This window comes from Sciurus vulgaris, assembly GCF_902686455.1.
Source record: "Sciurus vulgaris genome assembly, chromosome: 8".
In the NCBI taxonomy this organism is placed as follows: domain Eukaryota; kingdom Metazoa; phylum Chordata; class Mammalia; order Rodentia; family Sciuridae; genus Sciurus; species Sciurus vulgaris.
Window position 1 is genome coordinate 47,185,593 of NC_136468.1, and position 14,890 is coordinate 47,200,482.

At 42.3% G+C, this 14,890-nt stretch overlaps 1 protein-coding gene across 1 annotated transcript in view; it reads left to right on the forward strand.

Annotated features, from left to right (window-relative positions):
* Positions 1-2,883: 2,883 nt before the first annotated feature.
* The window catches only part of SLC25A13 (solute carrier family 25 member 13), a 216,638-nt gene continuing 204,631 nt past the window's right edge, over positions 2,884-14,890 (forward strand). Inside the window, 3 exon segments of the mRNA XM_079152267.1 lie at positions 2,884-3,021; positions 3,023-3,069; positions 3,071-3,095. Of these exon segments, the coding sequence (XP_079008393.1) occupies positions 2,899-3,021; positions 3,023-3,069; positions 3,071-3,095 (195 nt within the window). The 5' untranslated portion in view covers positions 2,884-2,898.

Below are 14,890 nucleotides of genomic sequence, written 5' to 3' on the forward strand. Positions count from 1 at the left end.
TTAGGGGCTGGGGGAGGCAGGATTGTGAGTGGTTGTTTAAAGGGCATGGAATTCCAGTTTTGCAGAATAAAGTTCTGAAGATCAGGTACATAACAATATGAATGCATTTAACACTTAGGAATGTACACTAAGAAAGGTGTGGTAAATTTTGTTATGTGTATTTTACCAAATTAAAAGAATTTTAAGCTTCTTTTATATCATGAGAGTTTTAGTGATGCTTTAAAAATCAATATGCAGCCTATGATGTGATTTTGTTAACACGAGGTTTGTGTTTGCACTGCATTTAAAAAAAGAAAACAACCCTTTTATAGCACCTGTGGTCACCCTTCCACAGCTTTAGAATCTATTCCTGCAATATTTTTCTCTACCAATTCTCCTCTTTTTTTGCTTTTATACTTATTCTTTCACTCTTTGCTGGCCTTTCTCCTCAGCCTATGAATATGTTCTGAGCTTTATTGGATCCCTAGAGAGTAGGTTAACTACTGGATCCTTTTTGAAATGTTATGGTTTGGCTCTGGAATGTCCCCCAAAGGCTCAAGTGTTAAAGGCTTAGTCCCCAGTGTAGCAAGGTTCAGAGATGCGGCTTTTGGAAAGAGAATGGATAATGGATGTCTGGAAAGATAACTGAGATCCAGAATACAAGAGGAGTGTTCTGGAGATATGACTCCAATGATGAATTCATAGCTGAATGGACTACTGGGAGATGGTGGAAACAGTAGGAGGCAGGACCTAGTAAAAGACAGTGGATCCTTGAAGGTGTGCCCTTGGGAACTACTATCTTATCCTTGGCCCCTTCCTGTCTCTCCTTTTGCTTGGTGGCTGACATGAAGTGAGCAGCTTTTCTCTTCCATGACCTTGCCACCATTATGTACTGCTTCATCATAGACTCAGAAACAATGGAGCTAGCACACTATGGACTAAAACTTCTGATACTCTGAGCTAAAATAATTCTTTCTTCCCTTGTTTATCCCAGGTATTTTGCAATAGCAACAAAAAGTTAACACAAAATCCTTCTTTTTTCTTGCTTTTGTAACATAATTTGTCTGCTGTAATACACTCCTTACAGATAGACACATATCTCCAAAACTCTTGTATTACTGATCTCAGGTGCCTTTCTAGACCCCCATACCACACGTCTATATGCAACCTATAACCTCCTCTTTCCACTTCCAACCCCACATATTATTAGTGTCTATGATCAACTAATCATGTTTTATTTATTCCTCCAGTCATAGCCCATACCCAGACTGTTTTGCATGGATATTGAGTTAATCTTTCCCCATCCTCCACATAGTAAGCTATAGCCTGCTGCTATAACACAATTCCTGAGACTAGGTAATTTATAAGCAGTAGAAATCTATTTCTTAATCTAGAGACTGAAAAGTCCACACAATCAAGGTGCCAGCAGGTAAGGCCTAGTCTCTGTTTTTATGATGGTGGACACTGTACGTGGCCCCTTCTTGAAAGCCCTTTTCATAGTAGTGCTGAGCTTCGTAACCTGAACATTTCAGGCCCCACCTCTTAACACTGTTGCTTTGGAGAGTTCCAACACATAAATTTTCAGTACACATTCAGACCACAACACAGTGAGATTCATCACATTGGAAACTGGGTCATGCTGGTTCTAGCCTTATACCCCTTGAGTTAAGGTGAAGGTACACATCCTTCAGCATGGCACCCAAGACTCTACATGACATCCCCCTACCTGCCAGTCTGGCCTCATCTTGCTCTAGTCCTATATAGCTTAGGTTAGTTTCCATGACCAACTGCTTGGATTCCCCAGCAATTTCAGGGCCTCCTGCCTGTACTCATTTTCTCTGGCTGGAACACCCTCAGTATTCCTTCATTGGACTGATACACAGCCACTTTCCTGCGCTCAGTTCAGGCATCATCTTTAAGAGGCTTCCTCAATCCTCAGTTCCCATGCTGCCCTGGGAACAGGTTGTTGCCTTAATGAGTTATATGGAATTAGCATTTATGTGTCTGCCTTTTCACTAACCTTAAGATATTTAAGGGCCATAACTAGCTTTTAAGTAATTTGAGGGCTTTCAGCACTGAGCACAGTCCCTAGCACATAGAAGGCAGGAGTTGATTAATTCAACTGATCTGTAATATGTACTTTTGCTGATATATTCTATTTGCAATACATAATATGTTAAAAGACCATTTCCTTGATCACCATTTTATAAATTTTGATGACAAGGACAAATGAATGAAATTCTGATGAAGATGAATAAGACCTCTGGAGGTCATACATCTAATTTTTCGATTAAAATTTTGCATATTTATTTTAGTAGGACCTATTTTTCTAGAAGACAGGGTCTTTTGATCCTGGACCTTTTGACCTTTTGTTCTAAAAAGGAGGGGAGTAGACCCACAAATATATGTTTTGCACTATATTCATCTGTTGGGTACTTAAGAGTATACCAGATTTGACCTTAAAAGTAGGCTTGCAGCAATATTTGCCATCTCCCCTTCCATCAATCAATGCTTTTGGATTAAAGGCTTTTTGGATCCATTATATGATAGTGCAGAGTGCTGCTCCTTTGAAACTTTGAAGCTTCCTTTGAAGGAAGAAAGAATCTGGCTATACCTGGGCCCTGGTGGAGTTTTCCAACGTTCCCAGGCTGTGTACCCATTAGTCTTGCTTGCTCCTCCCACCTGGCCCAGAAGTAGCTCCTGGTACCATCCAAGCCCGCAGCTTCCCTCACCGGGTCACCTGTCCTTAGGTGACTGGCTTGGGCCGGGCCATGGCCCCTCCGGTCTGGCTGCTGCTGGACAGCGCAGCCGGAGTCACGTGTTGGTCCCCTGGCTGCCAGCGGGCCTGGGCCCTCCCCGGGCTCAGGGCAGAGGCCGCGGGATCACGCGCGCACCGGCGGCCCCGGCCGGGCCCAGCCAATGGGCGGGCGGCGCCCGCATGACCCGCGCCGGCGGGAGGGCGTGGGGAGGCAGGCCGGGCGCGCACGCTGCCGGGCCGAATCGCCGCCCCCGCCGCCGCCGGGACGGGAAGTGAGCCGCCGGGGTCCCCAGTACGAGCGAGCCGGTGAGAGGGGCCCGCAGCCGCCCGCACGGGGCGAAGCATGGCGGCCGCCAAGGTAAGCGTCGGCCCGGGCCGGGGCCGTGCCGCTCGGGCGCGCACGTGCCTAGGTTGGTGCACCCCGGGAGAAAAGCGGGTGTCGGGCAGCTGCCCCACCTTGCAGCTGCGGAGGCTGGAGGGGCTGCCTCGCCCTGGCCGTCTGCGGCCCGTGTGGGCTCCGAGGTTTGGTCAGAAACTTTGCCAGCCGGACACTCCCACTTGGCCTGGGATGGGAGTCGGTGCCCGGCGGCGCAGCGCCAAGGCCGGCGAGGAGGAGCGGGCGCGATTGGGGTCCCGGTTCTCCCGGAAAGGGCTCAGGGCCAGCCGGGGCCCCCTCGGCCACCCCGGGGCTCTCCTGCTCCTGACCCCGGTTGTTGTTGACCCCGGCTTCTTCCAGGGGGCACTGCAAAGCCTTATCCGATTACGTTTCAAGGGCCCCGCCTTCCCGCGGGTGGGGAAGTCACCTTGACTTCCGTTTTGGAAACTGCCTGGGAGACTTGGCCTGCCCTTGCAAGTCTGAAAAGACCAGGAACCCTTCCCCGTCTCTCCTTCCCATCACTCCTCTCTCCCCATCTGACAACATTTACAAACCGGCCTCGGAGCGTTTGAGAATCTTTTTGGAAATGACAAAACAGATTGTCCTGGGAGCCTGTCACTCCTGTGAAGTTCTACTTAAAAGGAATTCTGTGTAATGTGAATCATTCACTAACACAGAGGAAAGGCAGCTCCGACCGCTTGACCTTTCCTCTTTCACCATGTCTTGAAACCTGGTCACCATTTCAGTCTCTTTGGACTGCATTTCAACTTTCCTGGCAGAATACCATATTTAGTCCCAATCACTCGAATCATTGAATATATTGCTTTTAATTTTAAGTTCACGAAGGCAGTCCTTTAATCAAGTCTATACAACTTCTGAGCTCATTTTAAGTGCAGTGAACTTAAATATACTAAACATTTCAAACATTTGTCCTTAATCAAAACTCTGTGATAACCCTCAAGAGAAAAACATGGCCAACACATCATATTCCTATTTATTCAAGCAAACTAATCACATTTGCAATGGAAATTGTAAGCAGACAAATATATTTAAATGCTGTTCTGTGACTTAAGCTTCTCCAGGCTCCCCAAATCTGCAGGCTTCTTCCTTTTCCCAGACTGGGTGGCCTAAGTGGCCTCTTTTTTGTAATTACTGAGTTTCATCCTCAGGATTGTGCTCTGATGTGTGTGCTCCTGATTTTGTGTTTGTGTGTGTGTGTGTGTGTGTGCACTTGCACTTGTGTTTATTTTGAAGCTCCATTAACTCTTAAGCCCAGTAGCCCTTGACTTTTTCTTTCTAGTAAATTTTCACGAAGTTAAGAGTCCAAGAATTGGGTGTGAATTGGTTCCCCTGAGAAGGTGGGAGTAAATACCCATTGTTTACTGTTACTTTGTATATCTGTAGGTAAATTAAATCATTTTTACTTTATTTGGAGATGAAGTAATTGAAGAAACTAAATTGAGTGTGCTTAGAAATGGAGTATATGACAACTAATATGAAGTAGAATAAGTGACATGGAAATAGGAACTTTCTGGTTGTATTTTTATTAAAATGTCATATCCTAGCAAAAGCAATTGATTTTTAGCCATGTAGTGAGAATTAGAGAAAAATGAAACATTTCATTTTTGCTATTTGGGAACCTGTGTTTTTGTTTATTTATTCATTTAATCTCACCTCTTTCCTGGATTTCTAGTGGCTTACCTCATATATACATACATTTAAAATCCAACAAGACATCAAAATCCAGTCTGAGTAGATGAGAAAGCCAGTACAAAGAAAAAGTAAGATGAAGCCAGGACCAAGGTTAATGGGAAATAAGTATGTGCTCACTAGAGATAGCTAGCTGCATTTTCTGGCGGTGGAAGCAAAGAGGAAATAATCAGAAAGGTCAGTTACTTGGGAGAGAGGTCTCCTAGTACTTCTATCTGAGGACAGTTTCTCCCTGTGTCCTTTTATATGCCATGGGTGAACTGCATTTGAAACTACCTTAGGACCATAAATATACATTTGTGGGTTCCACAAGGTCATTTCTTATGATGTCCTGCATTGTAGCTCAAGGGCAGTGTGGTAAATGTGGTCTTAAAAGGCCTCATAGTGAAGCGGTGCTGGTCTGACTAGGTCCAAGAATAAATGTCCCTTGCCGGGTTGTTTTTGGGCACCCTCCTTATGGATTGCTTCTGTCGACTGCTGTTCATACTGGTCTTTCTGAGTTAAAGGCTGTACTCCTTGATTTTTCCTTGGAGTTTAGTTATTCCATGTTGTCAGCCCATTTTGTTTTTTATTTTGAGATATGGTTTTGCTACGTTTCAGAGACTGACTTTGAACTTGTGACTCTCCTGCCTCAGCCTCTTGAGTCACTGGTATTACAGGTGTGTGCTACCCTGCCCAGCCTTCTAATAGGCCTCTGAGCTAGATTCTGTCATCCCTGTTCTGCAGGTGAAGACTCTGAAACAGTAAGAGTTTATGTAAGTGGCCTAAGACCTGACAGTCAGGAAGCTGTGGAGCTGGAATTCAAATCCTACCATTCAGGCTCAGAGTCTGTCCTCTTAGTCTGTGCACATTATTGTCTGCAGGGTAATACAGGCCCTGGAGAGGAGGCTTGTGGGAGAGTGTAGGAATCCAAATAGGAGGGACGTTGGGTACCCCCAGATAAACCAGGCTTTATTTAAGGATTGCTTACATAGTGCTTACTGTGTGCTATGTGTCTTGCCTTACCAAATGCTTCACAATTAATAAATCAGTCTTCATAATACCAAGAAACAAGTGCTTTCTATTTCTGTCCTCCTCATTTTACAGGTGAGAAACCTGGGTCTAGGGAGGTCAGTAATGTCTCAAGGTCACTGCAGTGTTTGATAGGTATGGGTTTTCCTTCTTTTCAAGAGGACTTAAATCCCAACAGGGCAGAGATTGTCATATACCTTTTTTATACTGCTCAATTGAGATAGAATTCATATACCATACAGGTTACCCACTTACAGCGTACAATTCATTGGTATTTAGTGTATTCGTAGCGTTGTACAACTGACACCACTGTCATGAACCTTTGTAAAAGTTTTAATCCAGTTTCTGCTACACAAGATTTGGGCTGCACGTGTAATCTCCATCTTTTTCATGTGATCTCACCTATAAAAAAATTCTCCTCTGAGGTTTTTTGTGAAGGTACCTGTGCTTGAGGTAATCAAGGATATTCTTCATGTGGCAGGTTTTCCCCTCCCTTATGGTAAAATAAAATCTGCTAGGTATTCAGTAATATGGTAAAGCAGACCAAATCCACTCCCCACCATCCCCCGGGGAATGAAGGAAAGAGAGCTTGAGTTCTTTGTACATGACCATGATGGTTATTATGACAAATTTCCATGGTTTCATTAATGTTTGAATTTTAGGGTTTCTTTAATTGTTAGAGCTGGATGGGCGCTGGAATTCATATGACGATGGTCTTTACGCTTCCCCTACTTCAGTCCTTCTCCACTTCACCAGGTGAAGAATTGGAGCCCCAGAAACATTTGTAATTGGTTCCAGTTCCCTTGAACTCCTTTGCTTTTCTCACTCTGGTTCCCAGCTGCTGGAATCATCCAGGCAGGTATGAAAGATGCTAATGCCATGGGTCTTACCCACACATTCTGATTGAATCAGAGTTAAGTGTGGCCTGAGCCTCAGGGTTTTTAAAAGTTTGACAACCAGTGATCCAAAATATTTGCCTCAAGTGATCCTATGCTGGCTCCCTGGGATAAGAAAGGAATGCAACCAGATAAGTGAGACTAGCCAGAAAAAATCTCTGGTGTTGTTAATTTAAGGGAAGAATACACAGAGGTCATGTCAAATTCTCTTTTTTCATTGAAAACTTCTTTTCAGTTGTTTCACATGTCCCCTTGGTGCTTAGGCATCAAGTTTTTACAGTTTTGTAATTATCCTAGAATATAGGCTTTATCACCAAAATCCATTGGAAGTCCCATTTGTCTCTTGGGAAGACTAAGTGGTTTTCTATGATCAAAGTATACCTGGTCTTAGAACCCTTTCCCTGGCTCCTTCTCCAGTGGTGTGGGATAACTTTGTCCTTGCTCTTATTTGTAGGTATTGATCAACAGTTAGAGGACTGGTGGGTGACCAGAGATGAGAAGAGAGCTGTGTGAGCCTGTAGTTGTGTGTTGGTCCTCCTGGGAAGGAGGTTGTGCCCTGTTTTATTCATACAGTTCCCTAAGCAAAGTACTTAACAGCAATTGAACTCATGGCATTTTAAACCAGGCCCTCTTACTCTTCCAGGCAACTCATTTAAATGTTGGTTTTGGTCTTAGAATTCTGCTAACTCAGAATTATTCTTGGTGGTTGATTTGTGGAGCCATGGTGTGTTTTGTTGGTTGAAAATGTTTGACAGAGTACTCAGACTCACCTTTTCCTTTGAATGAGTGAAGAAAAGGCTTAGATGGTTTCTTTTGGCTTTCAAGCCTGGCAATATAGCATAATTAGCAGTATTGAAATTCTTAGCAGTTCAACTTAAACAAACCACTCTATTTAATGGCTCTTATTAGATGGATAGCTTTGTCTTCATTTCCACATGTAGCCACAGTTTGCATGTTATCCATGAAAACTGTTGACTTGATGAGAGAGTCATATTTCCTGGTACACTTGCTGTTTTGTGATCAGTTATCTTTTATATCAGATGTGTGTGGTATAAATTGTAAGAAAATTGTATAAGTAAGCCTGATTTGAGCAGACTCTTTTAGCCCCAGGTGCATGTTTATTAGTTTTTTAGATTTAGACATGATGTGATTTGCATGCCTTCTCTTGAACACTGGTCATAGTTATAGGTGGAGCTGCAGAGCAACCTACTGCCTAGTGTGCTACACCACTTTCTTATCTAGGAAGAGGCTTCCAGAATTAACCCCCCAGTCCCTATCAATAGCTCTGTGTAGTGGTAGAACCCTGGACCAGAAGGTAGGAGAACCCAGGTTATTTCCCACTGCTGCCACTGAGGTTGAGAATTATTTGGACAAATAATTATCTTTTCTGGGTGCGCTTTGGGAGCCACTCTGTGGGAAACAGGACCATCTGTCACATCAGCAGCGATCACAATAGGAATGACCAAATGTGTCTGTTGGAGTCTGCAGAACATTTCTACTTAACTTTCAATTAGTGGATATAGATATGATTTAACCTACCTGAACGAAACATGGTGTGGTAAATAAAGCTCATGATCTACCATAATGGCTAAGTGGTCTGCCTGGAGACTTGCCATTGGAAGTTTTTGTCCAGGGACTGGTAGCGTTGGCTTTACTTGGGAGCTTGTTAGAAATGCAGTGCATCAGGCTCACCCCAGGCCTGTTGCATCAGCAGCTGCATTTTAACAAGATCCCCAGGAGATCCTAAGCACACTTATGTTTGGGGAGTATTGATTTGGAATTCTTGTTACCATGTAATTAAGTGTAACTGCCTTTCTAAAAACAAGGGTACAACACCTTTTGGATTCATTGTAAGTTAGACCAACTTTTTGTAGAATTAAATACATAGTGACAAAATCCAGTATAAATTTTAGGGTGCTTAAGGCTTCTATCAATTTACTTTGGAGCCAGGGTATTATTTTAGAACATCTCTGAATTATTATTTAAGGGAATTACATAAGGGTTGTACTCCCCATCCCCTTTTTTAAAAATTACTCTTCTGTACTTAAAATTCTGCCAATAAACTTCTGCCTGTAGGCTTTTCCACCATTTTCTCCCAGAGGTCACCAGTGACCTCACTTCTAATCTGGTAGCCTGTTCTCTTCATTTCTGGCCTCCTGGGACTGTGTTCTGCTCACCCCTTTCTTTCCTAAACTCCCACCATCAGCTTCCATGATAAATCCTTTCATAGTTGGCCTCTTACCTCTCATATTACTCCTTTATTCCAATTTGCAGTCTTCTCTTCATCTTTCTGCTTCCCCTGGAATGTTGGTATCCCCCAAAGCTCTACCCTTGTCCCTCTAGCTCCTGTGGCAACACCTGCCTTCTGAGTCGTGATGGTGGCCTGCCTCAGCCAGGGCAACTCTTTTGATTTTCAGGTGGAATTTTCCAATGTTTGTTGGGAGTATGAGCATATCTGTCTCAGAAATATTCCACATTCTGCTCATCTAGAACTAAATGCACTATCTTAATTCCTTACTGTCAGCCTGAAACTTAACTTTCTCACTGAAGTTTTTGGTTAGTTCAATATAGGCAGCTAGGAGAGACACTACAGGAATTTGAATGTAGGGAAAGCGATGGGTCAGTGAAACCCCTTTATTTTCCTGGAGCACGTGCATCCTGCCTTTTCTGTTGCACTTCAGATCCTCGCGACTAGTTAGTTGTGTCTTCTCAGTAGCTTCCACTCAGGTCGTTTTGCCTTTGGTTTCTCCCTCTCCATTCTGCCCAGAACTGCCAAAGGAGTCTTCTAAGGTATGCTTTTGTCACCATGATAATAGCAGTACTGTGTTCACAGGTACAACACTGAACAGTTTTAAAAAATGCATTCAGTATGTAGTTGACCCTGCCTTTTTGTCAGCCTCTGTTTTAAGTGCTGGGCTTCCAAAAACAAGGAAACTACTGAACTTACTTTCAAGAGCTCACAGTCTATATAGAGAGTAAGGTAATCAGATAATATAAAGCTCAAAGTTCCATTGTTTGATCTTTATAATCATTTTTGAGGGGAAGCCTTCATAATGTCATTTGGAAAGGAATTTAAGACCTAGGAAGGTTATACAAATGATAAGAACTTTAGCTTATTTTTACATAACACTTTAAGAGCCAGGGACTGTTCTAGGCATTCTGTATTATAATCAAATAATTTAATCTTCATAATAATCCTATGACATGTAAGTTGCTCCATTATACAAATGGGGAAACTCAACTATACAGAAGAGTTAAGTTCCATGAGGCTCAGAGAAACTAAGTAACCTGTCCAAGGTCACACAGCTTATAAAGGGCACAACCATGGTTTGAGTGCGTGTAACCTGACTCAAGAACCCATGCATATGACCATTGTGCAACACTGCGCTCTTTAATTTACCTTGCTACTAGGTGTGGTTTCTGATACCAATAAAATAAAATTTATTATTATTATTATTGGTACTGGGGATTGAACCCATGGTACTCTACCACTGAGCCACATCTCCAGTCATTTTTATCTTCTATTTGCACAGGGTCTCACTAAATAGCTGAGGCTGACTTTAAACTTGCAATCCTCCTGCCTCAGATGCTCAAGTTGCTGTGATTACAGGTGTGTATCACCATGCTCAGTTTAAATAAAATTTAAACTCTTAGAAAGCTATACTCCGCCTTGGTACTGGCTATATATTAATACTTTTTGGGGGAGGGGGTACCAGGGATTGAACTCAGGTGCACTCGACCACGGAACCACATCCCCAGCCCTATTTTGTATTTTATTTAGAGACAGGGTCTCACTGAGTTGCTTAGGGCCTCGCTTTTGCTGAGGTTGACTTTGAACTCTTGGTCCTCCTGCCTTGACCTCCCAAGCCAGTGGGATTACAGGCTTGTACCACTTCGCCCGACTGTATATTAATACTTTTAATTTAATACTTCTCCAATATCACCTCACACTCATTCCCTTCTCATCCTTCACAGTGGTTTTAGGGGAAATAGCCAATCCTTGTTCAAATTCCTTTCCATAAATCCATTGCTACAGAGTAGCAAGAAAAACATGGGAGCTTGCTTATTTATTTGTTTATTTGGCTTAGAGCTCAGCTAGAGATAGGAATGTGTCCTGGAATTTCTCTGTAGTGTTGGGCAGATTTTGTTAAAAGTTCTTCCCATTAGTTTTTGGAAGGGGTCTTGATGCTATTTCCCAGTTTCCTGAAGTCCAGTAAAGATGTTCAACCCAGGTCCTGATTTACAGTTTGCACAGTGGGTTTGTTGTACTCAGGATTCAGACATACTGCGCACCCGGCCTCTGTTAGAAGGCCTTTTTCATCTTGTCAATCCTTAGTTCTCCCCTCTTTTATTGTTTCCTTTTCCTTGCATTTTATTTGATAAAGGAATTAGGTTGTCTTTCCTGTAATTTCCCACAGTTTGGAGTTTGCGGCTAGCACCTCCGTCATGTTGCTCTGTCCTCGGCCTTTCCTGCCAAGTGATAGACCTAGAAGTTTTATCAAATTAGGGACTTAGTTTTTGTTTTTGGCTAGAATACTTCCTAGGTGGTGCTGGGTGCTCTGTAAGGTTACTGGGTAATTGGCAGTGGCCGCTCACATTGGGAGGCATAGCATTTTCTGTTGTTTCTGTGATCTTATGTTTGATCAGTGGGTTCTGATGTTGTCATTTGGGTCCACCAACTCTTTGCGTAATGATTTATTTTATTTGACCAAGTTTGAATATTAACAGTTGTTCTCTGTGGAACATTAGAAGTGATTTGCATTCTTTCTTTGCATACGCTTATATGTACACATGTATATTTTATGTATTTATGGGTATATATTCACACATGAGCATACTGTAATTCTTAGAAAAAATGGCTATTAAAAACCATTTGGATATTAATTAATTACAAGAGTTTGTGTTTGGGATGATAAAATGGGTAGTGGTAATGGTCATATAACATTTTTAATATTCTTTTTTTTTTTTTTTTTTTTTTTTTAATATTCTTAATGTCACCGAATTGACTTCTTAAAAATGATTAAAATGGTAAATTTTATGTATTTACCAAAATTTGTTTCTACAAATCAATTGGAAATGCATTTTAACAAATTGAAAATTAAAAAAAAAAAAAAACACCTGAATTCATAATGAGTGATTATTGCCACTGTCCACGGGAGTCTCAGTGCAGTGGAGGGCAGAAAGATGCTTTCTTTACTGAAGAGTCATCTGTAGGTGAAAGGAATACTAGAATTAGAAAAAGGAGGAAAAATTCATTTTGCAACTTGGTAGTAATTATGGATTCAGGCAAGGATTGTCAATAAATGCTAAAACCCTTTGGTAAAAGATTGTTAGAATTCCCATTGTCTCAATGTATCTCCCTGTAAATTACTTACTACTTGCAAAGGGAAGGAGGTACCTTTACAATGGAGAGATCTGCTTCCACCAAGTTGCCATGAACAAGATGCTGTGCTGTACCTCCTGATAAGATGCAGTGGAAGGTATACAGCAGGACTTGAGGAGCGTTCTTTCCAACATTATGTAATCTGGACCTAATCAGGAGGAAACATCTGGACAGTGCAGAAAGTGAGACGTTTTCTGAGACTCTGACCTGACTTAAAAAATGTCAAGTTATGAATGAAAAGGACTGAATTTAAGGAGACACCCAAAGAGACATGAGGACTAGATGTAATGCTTGAACCTGGATACCAAACAAATGAAGGAATGAAAGAAATAATAGGTCCAGGTGGACCAGCTCTGTAAAAAGCGACATTGTATTAGTTTGATAAGGTTTCCACAACAAAGTACCAAAGACAGGGTGGCTTAAAAGTAGCAGGAGTTTGTTTCTTCATAATTCTGAGATCAAGATCCAGGCAGGGCGGGTTTCTTCTGAGGCCTCTCTCCTTTGCTTGTCACTGGCTGTCTTTCTTTTTCCTGTGTGTTCATGTGCTTCTGTCTATATCTGTATCCTAATTTCTAGTTCTAATAAGGACACTAGTCATATTGGACCAGGGTCCCCCCTACTGATCTCAATTTAATAACCTCTTGAAATACCCTTCACATATGACAAATCACATTCTGAGGTGCTAAGTTAGGACTTCATCTTATGAATTTGGGGAACACAATTCAATTCATAACGAATATTGAAATATTTTAAATTGTCTTAAGATAATGATGTTGAGGTTTTGAAGGAGATTGGCCCTTGCTCTTTCTTTCATTTTATGTTTCCTGCTAGATTTTAAGTTCCTGTAGTCGGGGACCTTCTCTAAACTCAGGTAATCCTTAAAATAGCTGTTCCATAGCATTTGGACACTATTGTTCTTTAATTTGGCGTGCCAACCTGTGGCAAAGTGAAAGGGGAAAAAGTTTTTCTATTGCATTTTTATGGTTTGTTGGAGATTTTTTTTCTTTTTCTAATAAACTACTTACCCAATCCCCTCCACCCACCAAAATAAGTCACTTGAAAATGTGTGAGAAGTTGCTCATGTCACTGGTAATCTCTAAGTGCATGCCATGGAGAGTCAGCTGCTGAGCAGACCTTGGCAGAGGGTTAGGCCCAAGGTACGTGATTCTCGGACCACAGAATGACTGCTTCAAAAGGAGGTGCCTATAAAAATACTTTCCCTTTTGATTAAGAAATCCCTGGTACCTTAAAAATAATAAAAAAAAAAAAAAAAAAAAAAAAAAAAAAAAAAAAAAAAAAAAAAAACTAAAAAGAAAGCCCAGCTACATTAGAGGGCAAAAATCCCAGTAAGTCCAAACAGTGTGTCCCTTGTAGCTATTTCAGACCAGCTAGTCCCAAGAGTATGCTGGGTCATCAGGTGGCTTGAAAGAAGACTGGTGATCTCAGGTCTCTGACTTTGCTCTGCCCACTGGCAAAGGATTTCATTCACTTCTGAGGAGCCACACACTTGTTTTCTTGCCAGTTGATGTTGACTCAGTTGGAGGATTCCACCTTCTTATTGTCTCCCATCTCAATTCCTGAAGTAAAAGCTCTGTCTCCTCTTTCACAGTGTTTCTTGGAGATTTTGGTTGGTCCATGTTTCGTGTTTAGTAGCAGCTTGAGTAGAGTCTAACTGTGACCTTTGCCTGATTTTCCATTGGGCATTGATTTTTTTTTTCCCCCCTCCTAAGAGGACTTTTAAATTAAGAACCTTGCCCCTTTGCCCCATCTGTTTGCACTTGGGTTTTTCTTTGGTGGTTTGATGTTTAACTGGTTCATATTCACTTTATGTTCATCAGTCTTTTCCTTTATGGCTTTTGGGTTACATGTCATATTTAAGACCATCTTCCTGACTTATCATAATATCAGAAATCACTCAAATGTTTTTCTGGTACTTTTTAGACTCCTTCTTTGTAGTACTTTTTAGAATCCTTCCCCTCTCTCCCCACTCTTCTCCTGTCTACCTCTCCCCCTTCCTTTTCAGATGAAAGATAGGGAAGAGGTTCAATTTTTGTTTTTGTTCAGTCCTAGAGTTCATGAACCTTCACTAGTGCCACATCATCAGCCAGCCTGCTCTACTGCCATTCAGACTGAATCTGCTGGTTCAGAGTCTTAAGAGAAAATCACATCAGCTCAGAAGGCCCAGAAATCCTCTCCCAGAGCTCAGGTATCCACTGCTTACTAAGCTGGGCTGCTCTGACTGGGGAGAGGATGCCAGTGTCTGGGAAGCCAGGCACTGCTAGATTCTGTCCCAGGTTATGTGTTTTCATTCAGTCCTGATTCTCTTTTTCTTTTTTAATGATGAGAAAACCAAGAGATCATGTAGTTGGTTAGCAACATCAGAATTTAAATGTCTCTTTGCAAAACCCATGAAATTGTTGCAAGTAATACTTATGAAGAGACTGTCTTTAGAGAATCTAGAAAATCTTCCTGGAGGAAGATGCATTTGACTTAGTTCTTCAAAGAGTAATAGCATGACTGGGGATCCGGCGGCTGCCCAGGGGAGGAGTGGCGAGGAGAGCTGTGTGGACTCAGGACACCGGGGCCTGCCCTGAGGAGGAGGAGGAGGAGCGTGGCCACTTGGATTCGGAGAGACTGCACCAGAGCTACAGGCGGTTGCCAGAAGAGAAACTCCGCGGCGAGCTGTTTGGTCTCAGAACGACGCTTCTGAACCCCGGGGCCTGCCCTGAGGACGAGGAGGAGGAAGAGGAACGCGGCCGCTTGGATTCGGGGTGACT